This window comes from Lactuca sativa, chromosome 4 (assembly GCF_002870075.4).
Source record: "Lactuca sativa cultivar Salinas chromosome 4, Lsat_Salinas_v11, whole genome shotgun sequence".
NCBI lineage: Eukaryota > Viridiplantae > Streptophyta > Magnoliopsida > Asterales > Asteraceae > Lactuca > Lactuca sativa.
In genome coordinates, this window is record NC_056626.2 from 23,302,861 (window position 1) to 23,320,141 (window position 17,281).

A 17,281-nucleotide genomic window follows, 5' to 3' on the forward strand; every position below is an offset into this window, starting at 1 on the left:
CGAGTTGGATCGGTTTTTCCCGACTTTGTAGTTAAATGGAAAAAAACACGGCGAGTTGAAGGAACAACTCAGCGAGTTGCAGCAACTCGGGCCGTTGATCTTAACTTTTTGACATTTTTCTTTGACCAAGTTGTCTTAAGGGGGTATTTGAGGTAACCTGAATTGTAATGAAGGAAATTATGGGCTTAAGATAACACTCATATGAGGTTGGGCCCAATTTGGAAAATTAGGCCACTAGTGGGCCTTTGTGGATCTTTTGGTTTTGGACCTATTGGTTATTGAAATTGGGCCTTAGTTTTGGTTCATGTTGGGTCGGGGGTAAAATAGTCATTTTACCCCAACTATGGATGGTGGGCCTTAGAACAAAACCCAATTGCTAATTGGGTGATATTTTGATCTGCCAGATTGGAGGTATCGTTGGTGCAGCAGCTAAGGATTCTTGTAGTGAACTTCAATATTCGAGGTGAGTTTTCCTCGTTGTACTTGTGAGTCGAAGGCACCAAGACCGGCCCACTAGATTGTTATCTTGGTTTATCGTATGATGGTGTACTGTAGTGATCTGTTAGAACTATATCCTGATATGTAGGATGCTGCTATGCTTAGTGATCTGTTAGAACTGCATGTTATCTGCTCTGGCTATATGTTTACCGATTGCATATGTTGATGTAGTGTAGTTGGGTTGAGACTGTACTGCTTTGTGTTGCCAGTCAACAAACCCGGTAATATTTCTATCGATATTTTATATGTATGCTTATTTGTTATGTATATGTCAACATGGTTATGTGTGGTTGGGTTGAAGCGGACCTACATTGTGCTGAAGGCCAACAGACCTATAACACCTATTCCCTGGCACCCTAGATATTCATCAGGCATGTATCCCTAGGATTTACCCGTGTTTCTGTGCGTTTTGGGGCTGAACGTTCCTAGCTGAGTTGTCCTCTTGAAGACGATTCTTAGATCCCATCGTGCATTGGTTCTATCTTTCTTCTCTAGGGGCGAGTGTTTTTCTTTTCCTAACTGTGTTCGCCTTATCACAACTCTCAGACCTCCCCGTGTGTCATTGTTTAGGGATTGCATGGGTTTGTCTCGTATGGATGGTGATCTAAGTGCGATTTGAACCAGTCGGAGATTTCTGTGGCCTTGGCGATTTTTTTGTGTTGATTTATTTTTTGGTTTGCTTGTTGAACGATTTTGTGTCGGCGTTCGTAATTTCCACTTGGGGAGCTTGTTCGACCTTGGGATCCCTACATGTGTGTGTCAATCTTTTCTTTGTGTCTCAGTGACTCCGGACCTTCTGGTTTTTAGACTTGTGGGTGAGAGGGGGTCCACTAAGGGTCGTCAAGCATCTTACTTCAACTTCTTGTTCTTTTCAAGGGTTCGTCCCAAGCTTTTCTTCGTTTTTTGTGTTACTCGTTGGGTATGGTTCTTGGACCTTGGTCTGTGTTCTTGCCAGATCTAGGGGGTCTTTTGGTGTTGCAGGGTGTTGCGTCCTCGCTCGAGATGGGGTGACTGATACATTCCTGCTGCCACCCATTGTGGCTTCTTACTGCTGGATGGTGTGTAAGTAAGCTTAAGGAGATCAAACTCTGGTGAGTGTTCACGCTAACTGTCTTTACGACTTCTGACATAGTTGTGTTGCTGCTATTGTGCCTTTCCCCCTTATTTTCTTTGACCAGAGCGTTTTCTCACCTGCCGTCTCAGACTCGTATGATAGTCGTCGTGATTAGATGCTTCTTCATGCAGCGGCTCGTTCTTCGTTTCTTTGGAACCTGCGATGTTCCCATTGTAACGATGGCTTGGTGACACTATGTGTGGGGTTTGAAGGCAACGATTGTGGATGACCTTGTACTTGTACTAAACTTCACCATGCCATGAATTGTTGATGGTATGGCCTGGATCTAGAAGAGTGTCGGTCGTCCGAGGAGCATATCATCGTCAGTTAGGCGACGTACTACCGAGAACTCTATTACTATTGTGGTTTTTTCCTTTCCTTCATGGATGACTAGGGTGAGTGGAAGGTTTATAATACCTAACGGCCATAAATGATGTCCTATGAACCCGACAAGTGGACCTCTGGTGGAGGGTTTTAGGCCTTCTTTCCAGGGTCTGGGAGCTGGCGGAAACAGTGCATATAAAGAATGTCGGTGCTACTATCATTATCGATTAGTAATCAGTGAATTTTCTATTGGTGTACGAAAGGCAGTTATCACGATTGGATCCTTGTGGTTCCAGTTGGGCATTCGTGGATCTTTTTACGAGAAGCTAATATTGAGGATGTTTTTAGGTATTACCTCGATATTTTCATCTGTTTCTTGGCGCTTGCTCCCTTCATGGGGCCCCATGATGGTGAAGGTTTCTTCCTTCTTAGGCCTTATTTGATAAGCTTTTTACTGGTTCCAATAAGAGGTTATGTCTGAGCCGGTCCAAGTCATAATGTTTGATAATGCCCCCTTAAACCTCTTACTCGATCCACACATCACTTACCAATTCATCCAAAAATTATTGTTGACTGGGAAATTAGACCTCGTTGCCCCTGCTACGCCTCTCTTCTCTTTGCTCTACTCTTCTTCCTATAGATGCTAAAATCATCTTGAGCTAATGGACACGATCTGAAATCATCTTAACCTTGGCAACACTATCTGAAATCGATTATGAAATCGCCCCTTTTCCACTACCATCTAAAATTGATGTTGAAAAGGTTTCATTATTTTCCCTTGCCTTTTTAGTTAGATATGATCCATATCTTTATCCATGTGCGCGTGTGTTTAATTCCCTATGTATCGGTTTGTGTTACAAATGATATTCGTCCCCTGAAGACGATGGTAAAAATTAATTTTATGTTTTTTGTATAATATGAGTGATTTTGGGTGTTTAATTCATTAGTTTCTTACAAATGGAACAAGTTCTATTTAGGTTTTTAGGGTTTTCAAGTTGTATCTTCAATAATCCATTTATAATGACTAATTTCTTCTTGTTGTTATTCAATAATCCCAATTTTACTATGATCTATTGTATGAACTTCATACAATGCTAGAAGTAGACCCTGAATTTTTTCTTTAGATACCAAATCAGATCCATAACTCTTGGAACTAAAGCATGAAACAAGAAGCAATAAGAGTGAACCAATGGTAGATTCTGCCACAGCTGAAACAAGAAGCTGATAAAGTATTTATTGTAATTGATGAGTGCAAGTGACAGTAAAGATGTGGAAGTAAACTGTTTTTGCAGTGTCCATCGAATGTACTAAAGTTGTGGAAGTAAACGTTTTTGCTTTATCCTCATTTGTTAATGTGCTGTGAATCATTGTTGTTTTTCTTTAGTTTACATAGACAATGATATATCATAGCTGGTAGTAATAAAAAATTATAATATCTATTATTGAAATATAAAATAGCAATTTTGAATTGATAATGTTGTAAATGTATGATATATATTCATTTTATATTTGGATTTGAAATGATTTATCAAAAAGATACATTTTATCACACAAAATAGAATAGAAGGGTAATGTGGTCATTTTTATTATTCAGCACAGCCAATCAGATGCATCATCAGACAAAATGGTTTCAATCAGAACAGACTCAGTCAGATCTTCTAACTCAGTCAGGCCTAACTCAATCAGCAACTATCAGACATCCCCTTAGTCGGGTGTTTGTCGGTATCCTTTTGAGCTCGAACCTATTTGTGAGCAACTTCAAACTTGGACCCTAGGTGTTTCGTAACTTCTATGAGGTTGCTTGTCAGCTGTTTTTCCTCCACTTCTCTTTTCAGTACTATGCATTTGCCGGTATTGTGTTTCTTGCTTTTGTGGTATTCGTAATATATCCCTTTTTCTTTGTCTAGCTTTAGTGGTGGTTTTTCAATAACATGCACCTCATTCCTACTGCTCCGGAGCTCATCCTTGCCGAATGGACGGAATTTTCGATATGGGAGCCTCGAGTGTCAGATATGTTTATCATTTCTCCTATCATGGAAATCCCGGTGGTTGGGGCTAGAGTGGGAGTTTGCTTCCGCTTGTTTTAAGTATGCATTCGCCATAATTTTGAGGTTATCTTCTTTTCATTCTTCTCCCTCGATTTGCCTAAAGTACTTTTCCACCTGATACTTGAGTTCATCTCTGGTCTTTGGCGCTGTTCCTTACATCTTTTTGGATAGAGGTTCGGGGAGCATCCCTTCGGTGAAGGCATCCGTAACGAGGAACTCTTTGTGGCCTGGGACACTGAGCGTTGCGAGTGTGAACCTATCGTGGTGTGCCCGTATGGACTCGCCCTCCTTTTGTTTGCATGTCATTATGGAGTTTGCATCCCCTTTCCCCTTTCTAAGATGCATGAAGTTGTTGAGAAAGAGGTATCACAGTTGTTCAAAACTTGAGATGCTCCTTGGGTGCAGCGCTTTGAACCACTTGCATGCGTTCCCTGATAACATGACAACGAAATATGTGAAAGTGAACCTCTTGTCCATTCTAAGCGATGTCATCATCCACTCATAAGTGTTGATGTGTTCATCCGATTCGGTTGTGCCATCGTATTTTGGTATGTTTGGTATCATAGCTGAATATGGTATCTAGTATTGCAGGAGCTCTTAGCAAAAGGTCGAGCTGGCACTTCCCACTGAGCTTTCCATCTGGTGGGAAAGGGAATCTGTTATATGCCATGAATTGTTGGGTCTGGTACGGACTGTTGTACCCCTGGTCATATCTATAGTTGTACCCTTGATTGTCCATGGGTGTTTGGGGGATATATGGTTATTGTAATGTGTTTGCATACATGAGCTGATGAGATTATGAGTTTAACTCCGTTTGCTCCAGTGTGTGCGAGTTCGTCCCCTACGTCGGCGTTGTTTGGGCATTGTGCCCTTACGATTGCGCAGCTTGAGGGAATGTTCCCTGGAAAAGGTGGGAGTATGGGTTGAACATCAGTTGTTGCATGAAGAACGGGATGTGTGGCATGATTTCCATAGGGGAGAACTGGTAGCCCATCATCAGCTGTTGCAAGGAAGGAAAGATGGTGCTTGGAGACCAAGTACTCATCCCCGTTTGTCATGGTGGAGGTTGAGGTCTTTTGGTAGCTAGTTGCGATTGATGGGTTGGTGTCTCTTGTGGCGCTGTTGTGGTCGTTGTGACCAAATGCTTTGTTGCGGTGGGTGGCGGACGCCATAGATTAGCTATGAATTCCGCCGCAGAACCGACTGTCGTCATCGCTGGTGTTTGAGTAGATGTTTGCCCCTCTGGTGCAAATCAACCAATGTCGTCAAGGGACAGCATGGGTCTGACTGGGTTGATTTCACCATCGTCCGACGTCACAAGTCCTCCATAAGGCATCCTTCCTAGATCCTTATCCCTAATCTAGCATGCAGTTCTCATAATCATATCATATCATAACATAACATGTATGGGTATCTTGGGGAAAACTTACTTGAGCTCGGTTGATTGCACGCATCACACACCTTGTTCCTTTCAAACTTCTTTTCTCTTTTCAAACTTCTTTTTATAAAATGATATTACTTTTGAAAAAATTTCATACGAAGTCCTTAGTTTGAGTCCATACACACCTGAAAGTATATCTGAATCCCTCAAACCAAGGCTTTGATACCAACTTGTTACATCCCAAAATTTAAGACCAAAAATTTCATTTTAATTAAGTTATTATATAAAACCAATAGTATAACATATTTATAATAATATCTCAAGTCAAAACCAAAGTGTCAATAATCAAACCACATTATCATAAAACCATATCAGAGTGTAATCCCAAAGATCTCATGTGCGGAAAACATAGTGTGATGTGCTGCGATCAAGCCGACTCCTTTTCTTTGAAAACGAGTACCTGAAACCAAAAATGTAAACCGTAAGAACGAAGCTTAGTGAGTTCCCGCATCATACCACATACCATACAACAAACATACTGTCGAGCAATTCTAGGGTGCCCGACCTACCCTGCCAGGCAGTTCTGGGGTGCCGGACCTACCCTTGTCAAGCAGTTCTGGGGTGCTTGATCTACCCATGTCAAGCAGTTCTCGGGTGCTTGACCTACCCTCCTGTTTATCTCAACCGGCTACAGGGACTATTTCACCCCTACTACTACCACACAATAACATAGCATAACATATTGTCAAGAATATCTGGGGTGCCCGACCTACCCTTCGGTCCTAACGATCGTAACACGGGGACTATTCCCCTTACTGCTACTATCACATAACATCATATCAGGCTAGCACATAAAACACATCAGGTAGTAGCAAACCTAGATAATTATCACAAAGACAATCATCTAACATACAACTCCTACTAGTGGGTCGGCATTGTGGCCGTAGACCCACCACTACTGGAAGGTAACTCACCTCACATTGCTGAAGTCCCGTAGACAAAACTCTAGCTGCTGGATGACAGGTTCTCGAACTGTCAATCATCAAAATAACACCCAGTCAGCAATTGGGTCCCAACATATCCATGAGTCCATACTTGGCGTAAAAAACTAGTTTACCCCCGTCTTAGCTTGATTCAAACTCAAGGCCCAATCTAAAGGCCCAAAAGTCTAACTATGAAAGCCCAAACCTTTACATGGTCTTATTCTAAGGCCCAACCATTTATTCCAGTCCAACATTTGGCATTCTAATGGCCCAATATCATATAATCATTAAGGCCCGAACTATGGCCCATATATGGTCCAATTTTCCAAATTGGGCCCAAATCTTCATATAGGCCTTACCCTAAAGCTCATCTAATTATTCTAGTCCATTGACTGTTCTTGGATGGCCCATTGTTGGCCCAATCACCAAAGCCCAATAGAAAGGTCCAACTCAAATCCCAAGTGAAATTAGGGTTCCACATAAAATGACGATTCGGGTTAAGTGTTTCTCACTTAACCCATTAAGGACTTAATCCATTAAGTCCATCACTCTACTAGACAAGTCATATGGTGTGATTGGGTGTAATTTACAATTCCATTCCAATGGCCCAAATGTGAGTCTCGATAAGTCCAAGGCCCATATATCCAAAATTAGGGTTTTCTAAACCCTAATTAGGGTGTCCAACCCAATCATAACCCAATAGGCCCAAAAGTTAAGTCCTTAGATCCATTAGTGTTCATTAGGCCCATTAGGGTTTTAGTCCCTTTGTCATCCCAACGAATCAATCAAAACAAGCACACCGCCACCCAACACGGCGGCTGGTGGCGGCAGGAGGTGGCAGCCACCACCTCACGGTGGTGGTTAGGGTTTCTTTTCATTATTCCAATTCCTAATTACATTTTACAATATTAAATCTCAAATAAACACACATACCCACTAAGAAACACACACACGGTTGTACATGGTGGCGGTGGCTTTTCTGGCCAACTAAACACCCACACAACACCCTCTCACTATAGAAATGAACACAAACGCACCAAAACACACACACACAGCCACCTTTCACGGTGACTGGTGGCGGAAGATTAAGGTATCATGGCGGCTGCGACGTCCTAGTGGTTGGCAGCACCCTTGGCGACCAATCTGAGCGGTGGCAGACGGTGGCTATGGCTTGGAACGAATCACCGACGAAGGGACAAGAGGGATGGTGGAACCGTGAGCGATAGAAGAGGCGTCATGAGGCGCTCCATCCTCTTCTTCAGCAGAGACGGCTATTGGCGGCTTCACCTTCTCATCGGAATTGACCATAGCGGTAGCAGCGAGGCGGCAAGGGGGTTCGGCGGCACTGGGAAGAACGACGATGTTTTTCGATGATGTAGCAGGAAGACTAGGTTGTCGGACTCAGTGATGCCAAAAAGGGTGGCTGAGGAGGGCTTCTTTGATGGTGGCGGCTACCGGAAGTGAAGAATGAGGTGGCAGCCGGTGGGAGACATAAGGGTGGAGAGTGTAAGTGATGGCTGCTATCCATATTAGGGTTAGGGTTAAGAGGGTAACAGTTATATACCCCGTCCCTTATCATATATTTTCCATAATGACGGTTCCAGCCCCTCCTCCATAAAATCTTTCCAAGATAAGTCTATAAATTACCATTTAAACCCTGCCCCTTGAATTCCTTTACAAATAAAGTCCGGACTTTACTAAACAGCCCCTCCCTCAACAAATCCTTTTCAAATTGGTCCAGAATTTACTCTTTAGCCCTCATCATTCCAAATCCATTTCAATTTAAGTCCAATGATCAAACTTCATCCATGTTAACATTTTTAGTCCCTCCTCCTCTCATTCTTTTCAACTTAAGTTCCAAAAATTACCAAGGATCCCCTGTCTTCGTAAATATTTACAACCTGAACCCGGATTTTACACTTTTAACCCCCGATCTCTAAAACCGTGACAATTAGCTCCTCGAGACCAACACCTTGCTATATAAGTATTGATTTTAGGGCTACTATATATTCATTAATTTGTTTATTTATTTATTAAATAAATGGAGTGTTACACCTAGTGGGATATGTTAACAGTGGTGCATAGCATTGGTATTTATGGCAATGAGAGCAGTAGCACCAATTTCGGCCCACTAGATTGTGTTAGGATTGATGATAGTTGTCTTTATGACCCTTGCATGTGTATGATGGGTTGGGCCTTTATCTTTATGTTTGGGTTGGGCCTATTTTTCTTAATGGGCAGGGCCCCTATATTGTGTTATGCAAGATGTTAGTTGTCTTTGTGATTATTTCATGTTATGTATGTTAGGTGGGGCCCATTATTATATTGGGTGAGGCCCGTTATGTATGTTGGGTGAGACCTGATTATATGTTGGGGGCCCGAGGTTATGTATGGTATGGGGTATTTTGGGGAACTCGCTAAGCTTTGTGCTTATGGTTTTATGTTTATTGTTTCAGGTACTTCTGGTTCCAGAGGGAAGGGCCTGGCGTGATCGCACTGCATCCCCCAGAGTTTATTCTGCATTGACTATTTGTGATTATTACTCTGATGTTTAATGTTATATTCACTTTGAATGGTTTTGGAACAATTTGTTTGTATGGTTTATGGTTTTAAAAATAAAAAGATTTCACTTTCAATTTTCAGGACGTTACATATGACCTCATCTATTTGTCCCTTTAACCTCTAACAACTTGTACAACATTCCACATCTATTCTTTCAGCAGTGATGTAGCATTAACTGACTATGTGGCTGCCTATGCAAATGTGTATGTATCGGTGACGGAGAAAATGGATCTTAATTGCCATCTAAAATCAATCTTTCAAAAATCACAAACCGGTTAAGTTAAAATCACTTGATTTCAATCAATAAAACCCTTTTTGAACTCATCATTTCAGTTGTATTCAAATTTCTAGTTTCAATTTGACAATCACAAACATGTATACATCTATTATATCTCTCCACATTACACCAACCTCTCGTTACCTTGTCCGCATTCATAAAAACCTTAAAATATCCCTCAATTTTAATGCTCGGAATCCCTCATAAGATGACAACTAGAGAAAGCAATTCATATAGAAGGATAAACTAGGCTCCAATAAGCAACCCTCATGGGATAAACTAGACTCTGATGAACCACTAACATGGGTTCGTAATGAAACCTAACAAAGTTCATCTTCATCTACTTCTGAGCTTGCATTCTTTGTTTGCTTGCTTGTCTTTGCTATCACCGTCATTGCCACTGTAATTACTAATTACTAGTACTTTGTGATTGATTTAGTGATAAAAAATTATTTGGGTTTTTTGGGTGGACGTAGGGTAGATCCGTATTTGATTATATGAATCAAAGACCTATTTTTGTAGTGTTGAATTTAGATAGCATATTTCTTTGGCTACTACTCCACTCAAATTTCATCGCCTAACACACCGGCGCACCATATCTTAGCGTCAAACAACTCAACTCCTGTTACTGACAGATTAATCTCACCCGCAACATACTTTTGTCCCTTCTTCAACAGTCTCCAATACGACCGGTTCCTTTTTGTCCGATACCCCAAAACCCTAGGCCTTGCTCTAGAACCCTTGATACCTTTACTCTCTATCTATCGTTCAATTTCATACGTGAGCTACCTCTCTTTCTTATTTGCTTTGTTTATAGCTTGGTGGTTCCAATTTTGGGAAGAACACCAAAATTTCCTTTGATTGGTGATATGGCTAGCAAGCAATTTTGAAGAACATTCATAAGGGTAATCGGTTTACACCTTCATGTTGTCCAAAATGACTATTTAGAGCGGACAAAACTCACTTTATGCCCTCATAAAATCGGTCATAATTTATGAACCATTTAAACCACAACTTAAAAATTTGATCCGAGTATAATATCATTTCCCCAAACTAATATTATATACTATACTTTTAAATGAAAAATAAAAAAAATGATTAATTATTAGGGAAAAATACAACACTTTATCATGGTCAAAAAGAAAACATGGCTCCATGGCCTACTTCCCCTAGTGATACCTGCCAAGTGCCAAGTTGCCATATCCAACCTACATGTTCATTGATAGTCCAAATCCATAACATACATGTTAATTGGTGGTTCAAAAGCAAAACTTGCCCATATTAATCCCTTTACCTTTTTGCCAAAAATTAATAGATATTATTACAAAATGATACATTAGAATCTTATAACCATAACCGTAAATTCTTGTAATTATGGAGCCGGATTCATATACAAATAAAACTGAAACAACTAAACATGTCAATTAATTTTGCCATGTAGCTAGGAACTCACTCTACTTCGGACAATTATCCTTTCTAAATCACCATTCGTATTTCTTCACTTCACTCAGAAATCGAGTAACTGATTTGGGTTTCCACGTCACACCGTACCATATTCATGGTGAGATGTCATTGCATTTATATTGTAAGAACCACCTCCCATTATTATCACATATATATTAAACGAAATCTATTTTTATGTAAACCTAAAATGAACGATGTTAATTTTTGTAAAACTAAGTTTACACTTGAATTGTATATTTTAAATGCTTTTTGCTAGCCAAAAATCATATTTCTAGAATTGGTAGGTTACCGGGTTATTCAAATAAGTCGTGTTTTGCGTGGTTTTTCTGTTTTACAATTTCTATATCAATTCGCACAAGCGAAGTTGGGAAACGGATCGCAGAGCAATGACTTAGACTCGTGTCGGAGAACTTTTGAGCGTGATCTACCACTCGTGCATCAAGTTTTGCATTGTCTACGATAAGATTAAATATTAAATTATGAAAAATATATATACAAAAATTATTTTTTCGGTTGAAACAAAAATTAGATTTAAAATAAATACAAAAGTTTTGAATGATTTCTCTAAAAAAAATGTTAGCATCACACCGTTAAAGTAAAGCAAAATCACATTCGATTCACTCTTGCCGACTTAAGTAAAGCAAAATCACATAAAAAAAAAGACATTGAATTAAAATATACCATCATCGACGTTATCAAGAACCGTCGTACCGACCATCTTATTGCGAGACAACTATCATCTCTGCGTACATCAGAATTACATTTAAACTTTCTTCAACTGCACACCATTGAAGTCATAACCAACTTAGAGAAGGGCACCATATATACAAGCATAATTAAGTAAGCAATCAAGCTAGGAACACCTAAAAGCAATCTTTTTTTTCATACCCACTTTCCACATTAATTAATCAAACATTTTCAATTATTGTTCCACTCATGCATCAAACAAACAAAAACCCTCTTGTTTTATGTCCTTTTTGAACTTGGCCAGAATCCTAAAAAGTTCCCAAGCCCTCATCCATACACTATCGTCTATACCGACCCTTCTTGAAAAATAGAGGAAAAATCAAGGAAATCTCTCTCTCTTTCTTTCACTCTCTCTCTCTTCCATTTGGAAAGTTGATGGATGTGTGGGGATGCATGTCTCATAAGATGACATACACAACACCAACCCATGATTCTTTATAAGTGCAAACACCCCCTCATGTTGATTCCATCTTCTAGTTCATCCTCTCATACAATCCTTCAATTATCTTGATCTTATAAGTCTTTGAAAAAAGATTCCATCTTTGTAAAAACAAAAAGAATGGAGGGAAAGGTCGAACAAGAGTTGGGTTCTCAAAATCATCATCATCATCATAATCATCCATGTGTAGAGATATCCATGGAGATTCACAAAGTTGAAACACCACCAAAGAGAAGTAGTTTACAGAAGTTAAAGAATAGGCTGAAAGAAACCTTCTTTCCTGATGATCCTCTTAGGCAGTTCAAAGGCCAATCCGCTAAGCAAAAATGGTTGCTTGGTTTTCAGTACATTTTCCCTATACTTCAATGGGGTCCTCATTATAATCTTAATCTACTCAAATCTGATGTTGTTTCTGGTCTCACCATTGCTAGTTTAGCCATTCCTCAGGTAAATCTTTGTCTTTTGCTATCACTCTGTTTAGTAGAGTACTATTTGTTTAGGGTTTTCTGACATATATTGTCTTTTTGGTTTTATTATTGTTTTTTAGGGTATAAGCTATGCAAAGCTTGCAAATCTCCCACCTATCGTTGGTCTATGTAAGTATTCTTTTTTCAATTCAAACTCATCAACTCTAAAAGACTAAAAGAGCTAGCTAGTTATTACTATTAGCTAGTGATTCAGTTTGTTAACCAGGTGAAGATGTCAAAAAGACACCATACTTTACACAAATGAATAACTTTTTAATTAAGAAAAATATAAATGCAAAAAGAATCTTTCTTTGCACCAACACTTTTTGTCCAAAAGATTCCACATCAAGTATCGGTTCATCATGAACTCATTTCTAGAGAAGAACGGAAGAAAAAAAGTTAACCCCACACAAATTAAATATGAATAAATTGTTGAAAATATATATATATATGTGTTTAATTAAAACATGATTTAAATGATTATATATATACAGATTCAAGTTTTGTGCCACCACTAGTATATGCTGTGCTAGGGAGTTCAAAAGATCTAGCAGTTGGACCAGTTTCAATAGCATCACTGTTAATGGGGTCAATGTTAAGACAAGAAGTGTCACCTGCTCAAGACCCTCTTTTGTTTCTTCAATTAGCCTTCACTTCTACCTTCTTTGCTGGTCTCTTTCAAGCCTCTCTTGGATTTCTAAGGTCTATTTTCTCTCTTTCTTGAAATAATTAATCAACCGTCAACAATCATCCAAAACCATTATCTAACGGCTGAAAATTGAAATCAGATCAAACATATATGTTAAATTTGATTTCAGTGGTCAGACGATGTTGACCTCTCTAAGTCTTAAAACATTCCATGGGACATGAGGTTGATGACTTTACAAGTTTTAATGCATGATGTATAAGTGATTAATTATAACATTTATAACATGGATGTATATAATATATATATATATAGGCTTGGGTTTATAATTGACTTCTTGTCAAAAGCTACACTTATTGGATTCATGGCTGGGGCAGCTATCATAGTTTCACTTCAACAATTGAAAGCTCTTCTTGGAATCACACATTTCACTAAAGAAATGGGATTGGTTCCTGTTATGTCTTCTGTTTTTCACAACACTAAAGAGGTAAAACTTATTGTAATTTTTTAATATTCTGGAGTATAATATATAGAAAGAATTACATATCTAAAATATTAATTTTAATATTTCTTTGGGTGCAGTGGTCATGGCAAACAATCTTGATGGGATTTTGTTTTCTTGTATTCCTGCTTGTGACAAGACACATTGTAAGTATCTATACGTGTACATATACGTGTATACATAAATATGTGCTCTATTGTTTATTTTTTTTTTTATTATAAATTTTCATAAAAGAATAAAATAAAGCCGCAAAAAAACACACAGGGGTGAGGGGACAACACTTCACGAGTCTCTCCAAAAAACATGTGACGCGGAAGGGTGGTACGAAAGTAGAGAGCCTTCCTACTAAAAGACATTTATCCCCACTATTTTTTTCCATGAAACAAAAATTCCTTTTTTCCTTTTGTTGTACTGTTTATACATTTTATACTAATATTTAAATTCCGTTCACATCAATATCCAGTTATCCACTAAGTAATTATTTAGCTTCATAATTATTACGAGAAAATAAAAGAATAGGGTATAATAAGTTTCAGTCTTGAAAATGATTGATAGGAATTATTTTTAACTTTACCGAGTTAAATTAAAAATTGAGCAACTGGATTCGAAAGTCGCCGATATTTTTATAAAGGTTTAGAATCTCCTTTTTTTAAAAGAAGGTTAGAATATTATGTTACTAATATAGTTTTTAAAATTATATTAAATATCCTAATCATTTACGAATTTATTTTTTTTAAATTAAAAAAAAAAAAAACGATAATCGTTATATAATTTTTCAAGATTTAATTTAATGTAACTAATAAATCCTGTTGACATGTCGCAGAGCATGAAGAAACCGAAGCTGTTTTGGGTATCAGCAGGAGCACCTCTGCTTTCAGTCGTCGTCTCTACACTTTTTGTTTTTGCTTTCAAAGCTCAACACCATGGCATCTCTGTGGTAAGTCCTATTATTATATTTTGTTTACTTAAATATTAAACGATTAAATACAAATAATAGATAACAAAAATGGACGAAAAGTATACATGCTATTATTAAAATAAAAAAAAAATTAAAAAAAAAAAACACTAACTATTAATGTTATTATTATGTGTTAAATAGATAGGAAAATTAGAACAAGGATTGAATCCACCTTCATGGAACATGTTACACTTTCATGGAAGTCATATGGGCTTAGTCTTAAAAACTGGACTCATCACTGGCATAATCTCACTCACTGTAAGTTACAACCTCAATTGCATAACATACAACTTGTTATAACCTCAACTTTCTTACAAGGGTACTTTGGTCTTTTCACAAACAGGAAGGGATTGCTGTCGGAAGAACATTTGCGGCATTAAAGAATTACCAGGTAGATGGTAATAAAGAAATGATCGCAATTGGTGTAATGAATGTCGTTGGTTCCACCACTTCTTGTTACATCACAACAGGTAAAAGACAATATATATTTTGTTTATACGAATATTCATCAATTTATGAATAAAAATTTCTTCGAAACTCTAAAATTTAATTTTCTTATTCCTTGAAGTAAGAAAAAAATAAGTTTTACAACTTGTACATCTTGAATCTTTACTTGTACTCTAACTGCTACCGTCATAATCCTAGGTGCATTTTCACGGTCCGCCGTGAACCATAATGCCGGAGCTAAGACAGCTGTCTCAAACATAATCATGGCGGTTACAGTTATGGTGACACTGCTTTTCTTGATGCCGTTATTCCAATATACACCCAACCTTGTATTGGGTGCAATCATTGTCACAGCCGTCATTGGCCTAGTTGACATCCCAGCCGCTTACCAAATATGGAAAGTCGATAAATTCGACTTCGTTGTGATGTTGTGTGCTTTCTTTGGTGTCATCTTTATTTCGGTCCAAGAAGGACTTGCACTCGCGGTAAGTGTTATCATAATGTGTTAACTTTTCACTAGTACCAGTAACTGTAACTGTAACTGTATAACTGTAATTATAACCATAACGATAACCGTATAACTGTAATTGTATAACTGTAACTGTAATTATAACTATACAGTCTCATAATTAAAATAGCTATAACTATACCTATAGAGTCTCATAATTAAAATAGCTTTGGAAAGGAAGTTAGTGATTGATTAATAAATTTTCAGGTTGGTATTTCGATATTCAAGATGGTGTTGCAGATGACAAGACCTAAAACAGTGGTGTTGGGAAACATACCTGGTACTGACATATTTAGGAATAGGCATCAGTACAAGGATGCTGTTCCTGTACCAGGTTTCTTGATTTTAAGCATCCAAGCTCCAATCAATTTTGCCAATTCCAATTATCTCAATGATAGGTATTGTATTAATTAATTAACCCTGTTTTCTTTTAGTATAACATCTATGTTTTTCTTTATTAAATATTATATATAGATAAATGATATCTATAAAAACTAAGAGAATTGACAATACTTTAGGAGAATTTAAAGGAAAAAATAAATGAATGTATAAATAAAACACTCATGTGTAACTTTCCTGATTAAGTTTAAAATCCATCAAGTTAAGATATCTATAGCATCTTCGTATCTATTTTTCAGTGATTTAGTGACTATTTAATGACTGAGTGGCAAATCTTTACTAGTTTTTAAACCATTAATAATGTATTTTGTTCCTATCTAATTAAGTAGTTGTGTATAGATGCCAAAAAAGATCATGATTTGATTGCAACGTTTAATACTTGTTTTTTGCATTTAAAATTATAGGAATGACGATTTTGTTTCTAACGATATATCAAGAACCAAGTATGTAGTATTTCCGATGTCGTTTTGCTTGACACGTGGATTTCTTTTTTCTTTTTCTATTGTTTCTTGAAGGATTTTGAGGTGGATACAAGATTATGAAGAAGAAGAAGAAAATATCAAAATGCATTCCAGTCTAAGATTTGTGGTTTTGGATCTCGCAGGTAACTTCTAATTTTTTATTTTTTTTGTATAATTAAAAAGTTATAGATGACAAATTTGATTCTTTTATGGGTACATGGGTCGATTTGACTTCCATTATCTAAAACAATTGTCTATCTTTTTGTGTAAATTTCAGCTGTAAGTGCCATCGATACAAATGGAGTGACATTTGTCCAAGAACTCAGAAGGGTTTTGGAAAAGAAGGGTGTCGAGGCAAGTTCTATTCAAGATGTTAATTCCTTTTAACAGTAAAACAGACATATATTATACTTATCTTTCTTTATCTTCTATGACATTTATAGTCATGGTTATTGTTATTTTGAATTGGTTGCAGCTTGTATTGGTGAATCCAGTTGGAGAAGTGATGGAGAAATTGCAAAAAGCAGATGGAACCCATGATCTTCTGCAACCGAATGTGCTTTTCTTGACTGTAGGAGAAGCTGTTTCATCGTTATTCTCATCAATGAAGGGTGTGTCATCAAGTCATGTTTGAAGGAATGAATGTGTGGATGGTGTTCCAATTGTGAACGTAACATAAGTAGGAAGGAAGGGGGGTGGGAAAAGAGGTTGTAAGCACTCTAAATTAATTAATCTCAAATACGTGAATGTTGTAGGGTTTTTAGGTTTTGTTAGAAACCAAATATTGTTTAAGGTTCCTGGAAGGAAATGGGATAACCCCTTGAAGTATATTTTTGGAACATCAGTATAATACTTAATTTGATCATTGTGGTCTTAATTGTTTTGGAACTTGGATTTTATGAATATAACATTTTTATTTTAAGAGTCCAATATATACATCAAAAGAAATAAACCAGAATTATGACTAAAAATCACCTTCCACACATTGTTTTGCATCGAATAGAACATATATATGGAATTCAAAAACTATATATGTGGATGATTCATTCTAGACTC

At 37.5% G+C, this 17,281-nt stretch overlaps 1 protein-coding gene across 1 annotated transcript; it reads left to right on the forward strand.

Moving 5' to 3' along the window:
• Window positions 1-11,698: 11,698 nt before the first annotated feature.
• On the forward strand, window positions 11,699-17,090 carry LOC111898193 (probable sulfate transporter 3.3). Its single transcript, XM_023894118.2, has 13 exons — window positions 11,699-12,284; window positions 12,385-12,433; window positions 12,799-13,006; window positions 13,266-13,437; window positions 13,533-13,598; window positions 14,276-14,389; window positions 14,552-14,668; window positions 14,754-14,880; window positions 15,056-15,342; window positions 15,573-15,763; window positions 16,280-16,368; window positions 16,503-16,579; window positions 16,701-17,090. The coding sequence occupies exons 1-13, from the start codon at window positions 11,958-11,960 to the stop codon at window positions 16,857-16,859; spliced, it is 1,983 nt and encodes a 660-aa protein (XP_023749886.1). The 5' UTR covers window positions 11,699-11,957; the 3' UTR covers window positions 16,860-17,090.
• The last annotated feature ends 191 nt before the right edge of the window (window positions 17,091-17,281 follow it).

Excerpts from the sequence above, each read along its gene's own strand:
- LOC111898193 (XM_023894118.2), top strand. The coding sequence starts at position 11,958 with ATGGAGGGAAAGGTCGAACAAGAGTTGGGTTCTCAAAATCATCATCAT. Across the intron at positions 12,285-12,384 it reads CTAGTTTAGCCATTCCTCAG|GGTATAAGCTATGCAAAGCT; the intron begins GTAAATCTTTGT and ends ATTGTTTTTTAG. Across the intron at positions 16,369-16,502 it reads TGTGGTTTTGGATCTCGCAG|CTGTAAGTGCCATCGATACA; the intron begins GTAACTTCTAAT and ends TGTAAATTTCAG.